General features: G+C 40.7%; 1 protein-coding gene across 2 annotated transcripts in view; it reads left to right on the top strand.

Moving 5' to 3' along the window:
- Positions 1 to 16222, top strand: part of CFI (complement factor I) — a 49988-nt gene extending 33766 nt beyond the window's left edge. For both annotated transcript variants that reach the window (XM_069095108.1, XM_069095101.1), the window contains 8 exons: positions 1116 to 1139; positions 3128 to 3157; positions 5484 to 5522; positions 8344 to 8447; positions 9718 to 9821; positions 11270 to 11547; positions 13329 to 13433; positions 15818 to 16222. In XM_069095108.1, coding sequence (XP_068951209.1) covers positions 1116 to 1139; positions 3128 to 3157; positions 5484 to 5522; positions 8344 to 8447; positions 9718 to 9821; positions 11270 to 11547; positions 13329 to 13433; positions 15818 to 16035 — 902 coding nt within the window. In that variant the 3' untranslated portion in view covers positions 16036 to 16222. The remainder of the gene's footprint in view (positions 1 to 1115; positions 1140 to 3127; positions 3158 to 5483; positions 5523 to 8343; positions 8448 to 9717; positions 9822 to 11269; positions 11548 to 13328; positions 13434 to 15817) is intronic.
- The last annotated feature ends 665 nt before the right edge of the window (positions 16223 to 16887 follow it).

The raw sequence follows: 16887 nt of genomic DNA, 5'->3' as shown, positions 1-16887 counted from the left end.
GTTGATTTGTTAACTTGACTTCAGAAAAGTATAGTTCCAGTGTCCAAGGGGCATATAAGTAAATGTTGAAATGCCAAAATCCAGCCTTTTCTTTGCTTCCCTGCACATGGACTGGAGAGAGAATTGGAGTAAAATTATTACAAACTTTCTCTTCCTGGGCCTAAAATAGGTATGCCTGGATGACTGTTACAGACGTTTTGGTGCTAATTAGAAGTTGGCACCTCCGGTATGACAGTGTGCTTAGCAAAACTTCACTTCTCAAAATTATCAGAGTTTAAATTGCAGCATGCTGGTGGGTGGAATTCAAATAGCCTTCCATTTCCCTTCAAGCCAGCCCTAAGGCCATTTCTATCCTCAGGCCATGTGGCAGAGGGATTCCTGGGGTTGGGAACAAAAAGAATTTTTTTTTTCATTTTTTTCCCCTGTCAGTAAAAGCAGCATTTCTGATAGTTAAAATTATAATATTTGGGTTTGTCCATTCAAGCCCAGCAAAGATGTTTTGTGTTTTATTCTTAGCATTTAAAAAATCTCAAGTCAAAGTTTTAGGTAGGTATGTACTTCGTTAGTTTGTCAGAAATAACTAGCCAAATCCTTTTAGCTACAAAATAAGGAGCCACGTTATCATTGTGTCATATACATAAAGACATCTGCAGTTCACAAATCCAGATGGGAGATTTACCTTTCTTGTGTGCAGCCGGTGGGCCTTGCCTACAGGCAGAGAGTTCTCACTGTTAGCACTGCCAGGGAAAAGCAAGGGAGAGCAGAGAATGCTCCACAGCTCATATTTTTAATAATTATGATAATAATAGCTACTCCTTAGCATCTCCTGTAAAGAAGGGGTTGGGAAAGAGGAGAGAAACAATGATTAAAATAGATTATGGATTTTCTCTGGGATTTCTCTTATCTGTCACATAGCCTTCATTTTAGTAGTGCAGGTTAAAAGTTGGCTATAAATTTGATGTACAACAGATTTTGTTATGTTGCTAATGTATAAGGTACTGGAATATATAAATCTATATGACATATATATAATACTCATTGGGGGTCTTTTTAAAAATAATTTAATTTAAAAAAATTGTCTTTGCTAGGCTGAAATGTTTGTGCTTTATTTCTAGACTTGGGACACTCTGAAGTTCAAGGTAAATATTCTGCCTTTGAGTCAAAAAGATGTGAATTTAAATTCAGCTTCAGATATTTACTAGCTCTGTGCCCCTGGGGCAAATCACTGAACTGTCATCTGTCTCAGCTTCCTCATCTGAAAAATGGGAATAATATTAGCACCTACTTCCTCGGGTTGTTGTGAGGACAAAATGAGGTATTATTTTTAAAGCACTTTAGAAAGTTTGAAGTGCTATATAAATGTTAGGGAAGAGCATACCACAACCCGAGACCAACTCAAAGCAGTGCCTGGGACCCATTCCTGTCCTTGAGATGACAACAGTGACCACTCCAGTGACTTCAGCAGATCATGAAATCCTAGACTCAGAACCAGAAGAGACTGTAGAAACCACTGAGGCCCAGAGAGATGAAGGGCTTGGCCAGGCTCACACAGCCAGGAGGTGTCCCAACAGCTATTCCATGCTGCCTTTTCTGCTGTGCTAAGAGTGAATGAGATTTCCTCCAAAGCTCAGCTCAAATGTGACCATTATATGAAGCTTTCTAGACCTTCCCCAAACTGCAGTTGTCTCTCCCTGCTCCCCGCCAAAAAAAACAATCACCTGAAAAATGTTTTTGTAGATGCTTTTACATGTTTAGACGTTTCCATAGTCTCCTCTGACAAAACATAAGCTCCCTGTGGGCAGGGACTGTTTTGGTTTTTGTCTTTGTTGATTGTTAGCTTGTGTGATACAGGAGGGAAAGGGTCACTGTTGGTTCTTTTAAAGTCTGGGGCCTAAAATGGATTTTCTCTAAATCCAAATCTAAACCTGGTATTCTACATGTCCCTCAAAACACAACTGACTTGGCCAAGATTTCTGGTGATTCTTATCAACACTCCCACATTCAACCCCTTTCTGGAATAACTGCATATATAATTAGTATAATCATGAACTTCTGGACTAGACAGGGGCCGGAGGCTGAAGACTTGATAGGTGGATAGATTAGGTAGGTGGATATGCTTTTCCCTTTCTCCTCATTGCTTTACACCTATGTCGGACCTGGTTTTTGACTCCATTCATTGTTACTCTGGCCCTGATGAGTACCCCGGTTCTGTGTCGACCCTGTTCTCCATCTGACTCATTGCTCTGCCAAACTCTTCTAGAGTTAGTCTAAAGCAATGCTAACAGCATCCCTAAAGGTACATCCAATAGGACTTGATATTGATCCAAATAATCCATTCTATAGTTTCTCTTGTCATTCTAAAAAAATGCATAGAAAATTTAACAATTATAAAAACAATATTATTATTTGCATTTTCTTCCCAAACCTGTCTTGCATGATGCCACATGATCTACAATTGGGGTCATTTTTTATCATATTTATTATATATTGTATTCTCATAATATATACTTTATCTTGCTTTTTCATTCTGTCTGGACTTGACAGATTCTGAAGTTCAAGGTAAATATTTCATTTACTTCATAATTTATTATACAGTACTAGAAACAACATTTTATACAGTATTTGAAAGAGTAACACTATACAGCATTTTAAATTGTGTAGACAGAATACAGATAGAGATGTATATGGATGGATGGATGTGTATGTTTATTCTAGAACTGTGGTTTCATTGCTGTATCTCTCTCTATTGGTGCAGATTAGCAGTTCTGTAAGTCTTGCTGTCTGAGACCATGAGAGAGTTCTTTCTGGCCGGTGTCCCCTGCTTAAGTGCAGCCTGTCGTCATATGGATGACCATGATCTTAGAGAAAATCATAGCACAGGCCTCTGCTCTAGACTTTGATTTGTGTACCATGAGCTTTTGACTTTCTGAATTAAGAGTCTTTCTGCTCCCTCCATGGCAGTCAGGTTTAGCATAAGTATAAAACCCCATTGTTTGCTGTATCTGAGCATGATTTGACTCGACATACTAAAATATGTACATTTTTAGCTACCAGCAGTACTATATGGCTTCTTGTTCGGTATTCTCTTCATTGTATTGATCTCTCACTGGTTTTTTTTTTTTTCCAGGCGCTAGAAATTCTGAACATGAAGTCCAAGGTAAAGTATCATTACTTTCATTTAGAATAAAAAATTCTATGTGGATTTGATACCCATGAATATAGAATTTTTTTTTCCTTTTTGAAGGGCAGTTGGGAGGTTAAGTGACTTGCCCAAAGTCACAAGGCTAGTAAGTGTCAAGTGTCTGAGGCTGGATTTGAACTCAGGTCCTTCTCACTCCAGGGCCGGTGCTCCATTCACTGTGCCACCCAGCCACCCTGAGTATAGAATTTTTAAAAAGGGATATGATCTGTTTGTAATTCCTTCCTATAAAATTAACTTGGTTTTAGAGTAAGCAATAGTTTAAAAAAAAAACTTCGTGGGGCAACAACCAATGACTAGGAGCAAAGAGGCCACTTCAGACTTGGTGTGAGGAAGAGCTTGCTAACCTTCAGAGCCTCCAGAAGTAGCCTGGAGGTGTTAGGGATCTCCAAGCAAAGGCTGGCTGACTACTTATCTGACATAGTGTGTGCTACAAGGCAATGAGCACTGGATTTCAAGATCCCAGACCTGCTGCTTCTCACCTGGGTGACTTTAGGATTGGACTCCATCCCCTCCAATGTCCCTGCCAGCTCTGGAGCTATGATTCTAAAATCCTAAGTCACCTAGACTCTGGGGGCCTCATTTTCCTCATCTGCAAAATGAGGGGTTTGGATTTGATCACCTCTGAGGTACCTTCTAGCTCTAAATCTATGATACTCTGTCTGACAAAGAGGGGATTTTCATTCAGGCCTGCTTTGGCCTGCATGGCCTCCAAGGTCCCTTCCAACTCTGAGTTTCTGTGTTTCTCATGATGCCTTTGTCAAGATTGGGTTTTAGTCCAGGAAAGTACTAGTGAGTCCCCTTCAAGCTCTCAATAGTGCCTCAGAAGCCCAAAATCCCCATCACAGATAATAAGGTGCATGCAACAGTCTCCCCCAGAGAACATAGGTGAATGAGGAAGCAAGGTGGCCTCATGGCAGTGCTATTGTCCTTTGGGACTCCACCATTTCTACTTTTGTACCTGCCTTGTGGGACATAACTGAACAGTGCATATTAGACATTTGAACCTCATGCTGGCATTGTAATGTTCTAAAATATCACAGTAGACACAAAATTAACTCTTGTCATTTTATTGTTCAGTCATATCCAATTTTTCATGACCCCTTTTTGAGTTTTGTTGGCAAGAATACTGGGGTGTTTTGCCATTTCCTTCTCGAGCTTATTTCACAGATAAGGAAACTGAGGCAAGGAGGGTCAAGTGAATTGCCCAGCGTCACACATCTAGTAGGTAACTGAGGCCAGATTTGAACTCAGGTCTTCCTGACTCCAGGTCCAGTGCTCTATTCACTGCACTACCTACCTGCCTCATTTGTCATTCATCATTTTAAAGGAACATAAAAGGAAGAAGATGGAGTTCACATTTGCCTGCAGCATTCCAGATACCTGACCAATGAAATGAAATGTATATACTCTCTTATGCAGAGAGAAAATGTATAATGGAAAGTGAGGCAGTCTGGAAACCAGGAAGACCTGGGTTCGAGTCCTACCTAAGAGCCACCTAGAGGAGGCTTTTTGTATTTGACGATACAAATCAGAGAAGGATTTGTGATGAAGATGCCCCGCTCCCTTGCAGCAAATCGCTTAATCTCAGTATTCCAGACAGCTCTCTAACCCTGTAAATTGTGAAGGTGACTGACTGAGGAAATTACTCACCACGAGGTACTACTGCAAAACATCAGAGTAGGGAATTAATTCCCAGCGAGGAAATTCTTCAGTCAGCGCTCTGACAAAATTAGGGTTCTGGTCCAAAAAAGTCCCTTGGTGAGATGAGATGAGACAAGATGAGATGTTTATATGATTCATATATCAAATATTTAGCTATGGTGGCACCTTTCACATGCATGAAGATCAGCTTGGAATGGTAGCTTAGAAAAGGGCATTGTCTCCCAACAAAGGTGATAACCTATTCCATCTGTCTATTGTGATATTAAAACCAGGGCACCAGACTTGGTTACTGTGAGCCTTGGGCAAATCACTGAATCTCTCTGGGCCTCAGTTTCCTCATCTGTGAAATGAGTGGACTGGATTGGGGACCTCTAAAGTGATGATCCTCTTGTCCAAAGTCATCATAACTTCTAGGTAATCATCTTGAACTGCACAGATTTTGCCTTCTGTAGACGAGGAATGAAGGTGAAAGACTGTTTCAGTTTTGTTTTTAAGAGAATATGAGTTTGCAGGAAACTCATAATGAAGCTACAAAATGTGTAGAGTATTAAACTTTAAATGATCTGATTTTCATTTAATTGTGACTAAAATGTGCAAATCAATCTGAATCTCTTTTTAGTGGAACAAGCTGAAATATTGAGTGCTAATATGGATGAAGGTAAGTTATTTAAAACTTTCTGCTTGTTGCTTATTGGTCAAGCTGTGTATATTCATTATCTGTCACGGGCATGCACTTGTTGATAGCAATGAATGACTGGATGGATTTATATTGCTTTGAATCTTGGATGGATCTGTCATCTCTTTGTGTTCTCCCTCTGCTGAGGCAGAATTCAGCCTCTGCCCACCTCCTTGCAGTGCAGTTCTTGCCTTTGTCTTCCCATAAATCAGCTACAGAGGTTCCTTTTTCTTAAATATAAAATCAGGTGAGGTAAGACAAAGGCCTGCCCCACTACCGATAGCAAAGATCATAATAACTCACATTTACATAGTGCTTTAAGGCAGGGGTGGGGAACCTGTGTCCCTCTAGGTCCTCAAGTGAGGCCCCTTCATAAAAGGGTTTGTTCTGTAAAACTTGGACTCGGTTAAAAGGCCGCACCCAAGGACCTAGAAGGCCACTGCCTTAAAGTTTCTGAAGCACTTTACAAATATGATGTCATTTGATCCTCACAGCAACTCTGGGAGGTTATGCTGTTATCATCCTTACTTTCCAAGACTACAATGCTTGATTTGTCATTGTTGTTCAGTCGTTTTCAGTCGTGTCTGACTCTTTGTGACCTCATTTGGTGTTGTCTTGGCAAAGATACTGGGGTGCTTTGCCATTTCCTTCTCCACCTCATTTTACAGATGAGGAAACTGAGGCAAACAGGGTAAGTGACTTGCCCAGGATCACACTAAGAAGTGTCTGAGGCCAGATTTGAACTTATGAAAATGAGTCTTCCTGACTCCAGGCCCAGCAGTCTGCTGCCCCCTTGATCTATTTAATAAAGAAAGACAAAAATATCTCTGCACTTAACTGCTTTTTCCTACCCTACCAAAAAGCGAAACCATAAAACAAAAAACAGCCAGAGGTGATGATGACCTCTGGTAGTTTAATCCTAACAACTGCTTCTTATTACTAAGTGAGCTTTTGTGTAGAGACAATGTGGGGTGGCAGAGAGCACCAGTCTTGATGCCATGAAGACCCAGGTTAGCGCCCTGCCAGTCGGCCCTGGACAATCACAATGTCTAGGCAACTCTCTAAGACTGCTGTTGTGGAGAAAGTGCTGACCTGGTTTGGTAGAGTATTTCCTCTCCTAGGGAGTTCCTTATTCTAATGATCTCACAAACCCAATCCTACCCCCCTTTTATGTAACAGATTGAGAAATGAAAATAGTTGTTTTTAGTCAAGAGTTTCTCTTTGTTCTAGGTTTTGCCAAGTCGCACATATATTTTTGATCAGACATAGTGAGCTTTAACCCAGATGTATTTGGAAAGGCAAAGATGTTCATTCCCTTTGGAAGTCTGCTTTTCTCTGTAATATATGTGTATGCCATTATGTTTCAAAATTGGGAAAAATTGGAATTATTTCTGACCAGAGTCCTGATGCTGAAACAACTAGAGTTCCTTTTTATATGGCAACAACATAATAGAAAAAACACTGGGTCTGGTCATCAGGAAGCCTGACTTCTAATTTCAGTGCTTTCATTAGAAATGGTGTGCTCTTGGTCAAGTCCTTTTCCTTAACAGAGCCTCAGTTTCTGCATTTGTAAAGCAAAGAGGTCAGATTAGATGACGCCTAAGGTCCCTTCCAGAGGTAAGATTCTATTTTCCATAATTTCTGAATAAATAATAGGACATACCACATACCTTTCTTAATTCTGGCAGCTAGGTGATATGGTGGGTAGAGTGCCAGGCATGGAATTAGGAAGACACGAATTCAGATCCAGCCTCAGACACTTACTAGCTATATTAGCCTGGGCAAATCATTTAACCTCTATTTGCCTCAGTTTCCTCACCTGTAAAATGAGGATAATGACAGCACCCACCTCCCAGGGTTGTTGTGAGGATCAGATGAAATAACAATTATAAATGGCTCAGCAAAGTGCCAAGCAGGTAGTGGGCACCATATAAATGTTAGCTGTTGTGTCATTGTTGTATGATAATTCCAGAACAGTGTTTGTTTCCATCTGAATACTCTAACTAGGCCCATATCTTTACAAAGTAATGCCACTCTCAGTCTGTCATCTTTACAGTTTAAAACCGAATTGCTTCTGAAATAGACATTGGCATCGGATTCAGCCACACGGAGCAGTTTATCTTAAAACAAGAAGCTTTTAGTCACAGAGCTCACCCCCCCCCTTTTTTTTTTTGAGATTTATGTCTGATGACCTCAGGTCATCCTTAGGCTAATGAAGTAATGTCTTTAATGCCCTAAAACCTGGCCATACTAGTGGTATTGTACAATGTAAGTAGAGTCAATTCTCTATTATCTACAAGGGGATTATGTTTTTAATCCTAGTCTAGATTTTTTCTGTCACCAGTACTTTTTCCAAGCCATCTTCCTCTCCCATCAGTTAGTGCAGGCCTGCACAACCCTCAGCCTGTAGACTGCTTATGACCCTCAGGTCACTTGCAGCAAGCCAAAGGATTTCCTCTACACACAAAGGATGTTTTCCTCTACATTTTTCACTGGCCACTCAAAACCCTTCGGGTGCAGCAAGTGACCTATATGTTGCGGGTTGTGCAGACCTGAGTCTTAGTTTGTTATTAAAAAATTAAATGTGAAATCTCGACCAAGAAAAACTAAATTGAGAATTTAACCTCTGTAATATTACGTAATATCCTGAAAATCCAAATATAATTTGTTAATATAATAGCATTGCATTACCTGTGATTCTAATCCCTTCCAGGAGTGGGGATAATCAACTGATGACTGTATAGTCATATCTAATAGTCATATATTTAATCTTGATAATGCTATGATCTTTTTTCCCTGAAAGACAGAAAATTATTGAAGTCTCTTTTACCCAAATTAAACTGTGGTGTTAGAAACAACACACATGTTCGAAGGAAGCGAATTGTAGGAGGACAGATTGCAACTAAGGTAATTTAATTCAATTCAACAAATACGAAGGCCTTGCCTAGTGTGGGGGCTATTCAGAAACAACAAAGGAATAGTCCCTGTCCTCAGGAGGCTTGTAGTCTGTGAGAGAGACACAGAATACACAAGATCAGACATAAGTAGCACACTTACACAGACCTAAGGAGCTCTCCAAATGCCCGCACTCATCAATACTATTAAGTAAATACAAAGTAATTTCAAAAGGGGGAGAGTGCTAATGACTGGAGAATGAGGGAAAGTTGTATGTAGGACATGGCTGCAATGCTGAATTTTGATGGAAGGAAGGGAGGGGAGCAGAGAGCACTGAAGACACAGGGGACCGCTGGCACATCGTCATGGAGTCAGGAGAGGGGATGTCATGTACAGGTCACCAGGCAGGTTAGGTGAGACAGAGAACGCAGAGGATGAGAAGTGACAGAAATTAAGATGGGAAAGGTGGATGGGAGCCAGAAGTAAGTGAGGGCTTCATGTGCCCAAAGTGGGGTTTTATGTTTTATCCCAGAGGCAGTAAGAGAGCCATTGAACAGTATTTTTTTTTTGTTTGTTTTTGTTTTGTTTTTAAAGCAATTGTGGTTAAGTAACTTGCCCAAGGTTACAACAGCTAGTTTTTTTGTGTGGGTGTTAAGTATCTGAGACCAGAACCCAATCCTGGGTCTCCTGACTCCAGGGCCAGTGCTCTTACTCACTGCACCACCTAGCCGCCCCCATTGAACAGTTTTTTAGTCAGAGGATGACATGGTTCATCTATATTTTAGGAACATGAGTTTAGCAGCTATATAAAATATGTATTGAAGAAGAAAAAGACTGAAGGAAGGGAGAATATTTAGGGGACTATTAAAATAGTCCAACCTAGAAGTAGTAAGGAATTGTAGATGCTGCATATATTGAGAGAAGCAGAGAAATGCGAGAGAGATTGTGGAGGGAAATTATATGTAATTATTATCATATTTGCATAGCATTACATATATTACATACACAATTTTATTGTGCCAGGAGAATAACCAAATGATCAGTGGGTGTTGAAGGAGGAGGAAGAATTAAGGAACTTCTTAAAATCCTAGGACATATTCGAATAAAGGGTCTTTACCATGTAGATTTCTTTAGAACAGCCTAGATTGGGAAAGAAATCTGGGAAGGGCATGCACCAGAGAGCTGAGGGTCTCATAAAGAAGATGCCCCTGGGAACTGGAGGGGTTGCACCACTAAATGCCCCATGTCACTGCAGCTGTAACTCTCCAGATGTCTTTTGTAGGGGGAATTCCCATGGCAGGTGACAATTAAAGAAGGTGACAAAATCCACTGTGGAGGAGTCTATATTGGTGGCTGTTGGGTGCTGACCGCTGCACATTGTGTCAGGTAAAAACAGTTTTAATACCATTCTTTTCATAGAGCAATGAAATTAGGTTAAAATAGATGATGGCAGAAGAGAGGCGTATCTATGTGCAACTGAAAAAAAATCATTGCAAAATCAAGAATGTATTACCTCCTCATGATTAGTAGATATATCCGGTGTCCCAGACAAACTCTGCAGCAGGGGTTCTTAACCTGGGGCCATGAATTTTAAAAAACATTTATTTTGATCATTGTATTTTGGTCTAATCTCTTTCTTTTGTAAACCCATGCATTTTATGCATTTAAAAACATTATTCTAAGAAAGGACCCATAGGTTTCACCAGACTTACAAATGACCCTCATCTCCAGACCCTATGTCTTTTCATTGCTTATAATCATAAATATTTAACAACCATATCTTTAAAAAAAAATTACCCATAACATACTTTTTAAATTTAATTTGCATTATTCACCTTTTCCCCATCACTTTCTTAAGTCTAGAGCAACCAACAAAACACTCAATCCAGTCCTGGTTTGTAGGATTTGCCGATTTCTGAGGCATAAAATGGCCATCGTGACAATTTAACAATCTGTTCTAGGGAGCTGGCACAAGTGGACTTGAGCACACCCCTGCCCCAGAACGCTTTCTGCCCTTGGTTCTGCCTCCTGCCTTCCCTGGCTCCTTCCAAGACTCAGCACCATCCCCCCTTCTGTTCAGGTTTCCCTCAGTACTAGTGCCTTCCCTCAGAGACTGCCTTCAGTCTACCTTCTATGTGTCTTCTGGGTGTTTCCAGTTGTTTTCTTGTGGTATCCCCCTCTAGACTGAGCTCCTCAAGGGCAGGGACTGTCTTTGGCCTTTCTATGTATCCTCAGCACCGGGCACACAGTTGGCACCTAATAAATGTTTGGTGACTTGACCAGACTGCCAGAGATGTCCATGACACAGAAAAGGTTAAGAACACATAGAGAGTCTACACGCTGCCAAGGGGCGAGATCCAAGGGAAGGCTTTGGGGACTTCACTTCAGTGTAGCTCCATTTCTCTCATGTGTAAGAGGGTTGGCACTTTGTAAGCCTTAAAGCGCTCACGCTCTCTCTCATATATATCTGTACATGTATATATACAGATATACACACAGATGTATATGTGTGAGCTACTACTACTGCTACTATTATTATTATTTTGAGGCTATGAAGAGACAATATGGACTACATCATTTGTGCTCTGATGCCAGTCAATGAAAGTCAGTCATCTCTCCCTCCCTCCAACCTCCCCCAATTGAGAAAGCAAGGGAAAGGGGTGTCTTTTAAAGCTGTATCCCACATAATGACAGCCATGGTCTCAGAGCTAATGAAGAGAGAGGACATTTGGGAAATATGAAAAAAAAAAGCCTTCTTTAAAAAGGGAAGACTGAGGTAACCCGGTACTACATGTTTGTATACTGTAGTAAATATTTTCCATTTTTTCTGGTAGAAAAAATGTAGCACATCGGTACCAAGTATGGACAGGATTACTAGACTGGATAAAACTTAACAGTGGAGCTGGAATCCACAGGGTAAATCGTGTGATAATCCACGAAGACTACAGTGGGGCCACCTATCAGAACGACATTGCTTTAATAGAACTGAAAAAACACCAAACCAAGACTACGTGTAAGCTGGAGAATGCCATCCCTGCCTGTGTGCCCTGGTCCAAGTACCTCTTCAGGCCTGGTGATAAGTGCTTTGTTTCTGGCTTAGGACGAAATGAAGGTATTTTGTGTGCTATTTATTAAACAACTTACGAGGGGATGACAGCTATGCAGAAAATAAGTTTTATATTGTAGACAACCTACCATTCATCAAGGAGGAAAAATGCTGTTAGAATGCTAGAAGTTGTTGTTCAGCTCTTCAGGTTGTACACATCTCTTCAGCACTAAAGGGCATGTTACAGGGTTATTCTTGCAGTGAGATATAAAATGATCAGGGACTGCTGCAGGTATTGGAGAAACATAGAGAAGGTTTTTAAAATATTCAAATATATACAAACTCATATTTATTAAATACCCATTATATTCTATGCACTGGGGATACAGATATATAAAGAATAAAATAAAATATATAAAGAATAAAATAAAACCTACCATGCGCAGGAAGCTTAAGTTCTGATGAGGGAGACATCTCTACATATGAATAAATGCGGCATAATCATAAAGTAAGTAAATGCAAACGTATATAAACGTATACAAGGAGTTTGGAAGGAAGGGCACCAGCGGGTGATGGTCCAGGAAAGGCCCCACACACCAGACTGTGCATGAGCTAATCCTGAAAGAAAGAGGCTTTCTGTGAAGCAAAGAGTCATACACACATGTGAAAGTACAGAGAGAAGACAAAAAGAAATGTATTCCTCAAAAATTTTTTTTAATATTTCCAGAGTCGGTGGTCTTCCCTCCAGGCTTGCTGTCCCAGAGCAGGCTGCTCAATTCTCCCATTCAGGGCTCCAGAAACGCCCTGAGGTCTTGAGGGAGCTTTTGCTTTTTTTTAGAGGGGAGAAGGCAGGGCAATTGGGGTTAAGTGACTTGCCCAAGGTCACATGGTTAGTAACGGTCAGATTTGAACTCAGGTCCTCCTGACTCCAGGGCCAGTGCTCTGTTCACTGGGCCATCTAGCCACCCCGAGGGAGCTTTTTCTAATGCTTGGGCCTCTGTTCCCATTAGCTTTTCCTTACCATTAGTACCAGTGTCCAGCAACCCTTCTTCATTTAACGGAGGCATATAAATAACAAAGAAGCCCAGGTGTTGGGGGCAGCCAGGTCGTGCAGTGGATAGTGTGCCAGGCCTGGAGTCAGGAAGAGCCATCTTCCCAACTTCACATCTGCCCCCAGATACTAGCTGTGTGACCCCGAGCAAGTCACTTCACCCTGTTTGCCTCAGTTTCCTCATCTGTAAAATGAGCTGGAGAAGGAAACAGCAAGCCTGTCTAATATTAAAAACTCCAAATGAGGTGACGAAGAAGAATAGGACATGACTGAACAACAGCCGGCGTAAAGAAACCCTAATACACTGGCGTGACCACTTAATGCTGTGAAAGCGAGGGCCCACAACATCCCCTTAAATGTCATTCTTCATGTTAGAGTGAAAACAGAGAAACCTGGCTGGAGTGTGCGGCTAAAACTGACTAATGGGATATCATGAGACTCGGAGGTCCTCTTAGACCCACCCCTCATTTCACAGATGATGAATAACTCTGAAGGTGGAAAGGGAGCTGGGCTCCGAGCAGTGAGGACCTGGTCTGAAGGCTGGGTAGGTGGGCCTGATCCTGAGTGAGCTATTTAACTTCATGTTTCAGAGAAGGTGGTGCTTTGCTTCAGGAGAGGGAGTTTCCTTACCCAGAAGTTCCCTGTCCCAATGAAATCCAAGGCCTGGTCCCATTCCCTGTACTATATACCCAAAGATTTATTTCTTTTGTGTTCTGTTAAGTTGAGAGAACTTGTATTCCTTTATGTTTGTCAACTGTCCACAAAAACACTTGTTTCTTTTTTTTTTTTTTTGTAGTGGAAAAAAATATTTTTAAGCTCAAATGGGGTGAAGTCCAGCTGATAGGCAACTGTTCTAAATATTATGCAAATCGCTTTTATGAGAAGGAAATGATATGTGCAGGTAAGCACTGAATGGCTTCTTGGTTATTTCTCTCTACATGTATCTGCTTACCTTGAGTACTAATCCAGTCCAGTCTAATAAACATTTATGAAACACCTACTGTGTGCCAGGCTTTGAGGATATAATTCACAAGAAGGAAAACAGCCCCTGTCCTCAAGGAGCTTACAATCTAAAAAAGGAGGTAACCCACCAAAAAAGAGGCAAGAAAGGGTGGGGGGAGTGGAAAGGGAGGGACAAGACATCAGGGGCATCTTGTCATTTGAGGTGGCACAGGCAAAGGGAGAGAGTTCAGACACCAGTGTCTTCCCTTTATAAGAGAAGGCTTTGGGAGGAGTTCGATACTCTGCCCTCCAGTAAGGGGGAGAGAGGCAAGGGAGGTGGTGTCAGCCAAGACTAGAGTGTGCTCACACAAAGTTACAGCTAAAATAGATTTGACCAAAAAAGAAAAGTAGGGAAACTATACTGCATGTCAGCGCTATTCATCAGTATTGTTTTAGATTGTCTAAAGTCACTAGACAGTATGAGATTGGAATATTGCTGTGATATAAGAAAGGATGAGTTGGTGGACTTAGAAAAATATGGAAAGACTTAGACCTCTGAAAGAAGACGTTATGCACTCTTAGAGAAACAGGACAAACAAGTATGGTACAGTCTTACATAGATGCATGTGAATGTGTATGTCTATATAGAAGTATGATTATAGATATCTATATGTATGTGTGTATATGTATAATATGTGTGTATAGATATATAGACATATATCTATGTCTATATATCTACCCATGTTTAATTTTAGCCGGGGCGGGGCAGAAGGGGGAGAAAAGAACAAAGTAAAAAGTGCACAGCAGAGAACAAAAGAAAACTTACAAGGACGCAGAAAATATGGATAGTTCTGAACACAATGTGTAGTATTTATTGGACAGGCTTTCTTGAAATGGAAATTTATTGCTATATATTTTGAGTCCTCTCTTATGTTCTGTTGTATACATGGAAATGCTTTTTTTTCTTTTCTTAATTTGTATTTAAGTTTATAATATGTTTCTTTTTTTATCGTATATTTAAGTTTAAAATAAATTAGTAAAAAAAAAAAACAACAAACTACAGCATGGTAATAAGATTAGAGGTGATAAACTCATCCTGGGACAGGCATCTTGTTCCAAGGAGTTGAAACCAGACTGGGAACCAGATGCAGAATGGATTACTATATTACCATATGCTGTCCCTACTGCTTTTTAAAGACAGTGATCTAAAGCTTGGCTCTCAGTCTGCTAGTTCAGCTTATTTTAAAGCTTTCTGAAGTCCTCAATCAAAATATTTGCAAATATGGTCATATGGACAAGAAACTCTCAATGTTCTATGGTGAGCCAGAGGAACTGCCATCTTAGTTTGTAGACTACAGCCTAATAAAGGTTTCAGTGCAATTTAATTCAAACATTTATTAAGCTCATTTGAGAAGCAGGTAGGTGGCATAGTGCATAGAGTGCCAGACTCAGGCAGGAAGACCTGAGTTCAAATCCTGGCTTTTACTAGTTGTGTGACCGTAGGTAAGTCACTTAACTTCTGTCAGCCTCAGTTTCCTGATTTGTAAAATAGGGCTATAATAGCACCTACATCAAAGGTTGTTGTGAGGATCAAATGAGATAATATTTGTAAAGTACTTTACAAACCTCAAAGCACTATATAAATGCCAGCTCCTGCTATTAGTATCCATAAGTCACTCTGCTAGGTGCTAGAGAGCCATGAGGATGGGAGGAAGAGGATATGGGCTGCTTCTTAGATCGGGAGTAAAAGAGAGAAAAAGAAGGTATCTCCTTACCCAGAGAATCCCTAGACCCAGAATGCAGTGCTGGAGCCCTTCAAGGTTATTGACGCAGCCTCAAACTTCTGTCTAAAGCAAGGAGAGCCAGCAGGTAGGGGTATAGCATTTGCCAAGATGGAGAAGTGAGTAGGAAGTTAGGAACGCCCAGCTTTTGGGGGGAGAAGCTCTACGTTAGAGAGAGCACTGGACTTAGTGGCAGAAAACTTGAGTTGCACTAGTAACTACAAAGCTTCTAGATGCAACCAGCATTTATCAACTTTGTGACCATAGATGAGCCATTTCCTCTCTCTGAGCCTCAGCCTTTGTATCTGTGAATAACACTACATCCTACATGGGTTTGTTGTACAGACAGCTTTTAGTAATACTTCAGATGCTTCAAATTCAGAAATATGAACTAGGAGATTATGGTCCCAGATGGAATACGTAAGCAAAAGGCCAACACCTTCCATCCTGGCTGGGCAGTGTAAGAGAAAGTGTAAATCCCTGTGCATTGTGAGGATGGGGTCATAATTTTCAAATGAGAATAAAACAGGTGCATTGATTTTTTTCTTTTTCTTCTGTTCAGGAACAGATGATGGTTCTATAGATGCCTGTAAAGGAGATTCTGGAGGGCCCTTAGTCTGTATGAATTCCAACAACATGCATTATGTTTGGGGCATTGTGAGCTGGGGTGAAAATTGTGGAAAACCTGAATTCCCTGGCGTTTACACCAAAGTATCCAACTATTTTGACTGGATTAGTTACCATGTGGGAAGGTCTCTTATTTCTCAGTACAATGTATGATGGTTTGCTTCCTTCTCTTTTCTATTACAGTCAGAATTCTCACTTTAACCTAAATAAAACAATATATAATTTTTAAAGACAAAAAAACTTTCAAAGACCACAAAAACATTTCAAAACTATGTTTTATAGTTTTTTTCTGTTCCTTATAAGATTTTGTGCCTGAATAAATGCTGTACTTAAAAGTTTACTGAAACGTTCTCAAAATAAACACTTTTGACAAGCATGCATGCCAACAGTGTAAAGCTTTACACTTGGGTTCAAAAAATCAACTTCACAAATACAGGGCTAGAGGAATCCAATTGGCTAGACAGCCCTTTGTGGGGAAGAGATCCGGGGGTCTTAGTGGTCTGCAAACTCAGTAACAGCATTGTCATTTAGCAGCCCCAAAAAGCTACTTCGATCTTGGGCTATCTTAAGAGAATCGTAGCTTAGAGGAATAAAGACAGTACTTATAGACTCTGTACTCTGCCTTGACCAGAGGCACACTCTGGAGGACTGAGGTCAGTTCTGGATGCCACAGTATCCTTAAGAAACTTATAGGACAAAGAATAGTGATAGTGAATCCAAGATAGTGAAGGGCCTTGAATCCATATCATATGAAGAGTGATTGAAAGAACTGGGGTCTTTAAACTGGGAAAGAGAAGATTCAAGAAGGACCTGATATTAGTCAGGGAATATGATGCGAATGACACTCAGGGTAGGGGAATAAGGACTGTAAACCCCCAGACTCTGGATTCACCGTGGAGTCACATGGATTCAACAGGCTGTATTTGGGTGACACACATGCCTCATTTGACTTCAGCTCCCATCCCAGCTCAGGAACCTTCAGGCTCATCTAAATTCACATCTAGA

Source organism: Petaurus breviceps, unplaced genomic scaffold (assembly GCF_028583685.1).
Source record: "Petaurus breviceps papuanus isolate PSGF00001 unplaced genomic scaffold, PetGlider_PUasm1.0 126, whole genome shotgun sequence".
NCBI lineage: Eukaryota > Metazoa > Chordata > Mammalia > Diprotodontia > Petauridae > Petaurus > Petaurus breviceps.
This window is presented reverse-complemented; position numbering and strand designations above follow the sequence as displayed.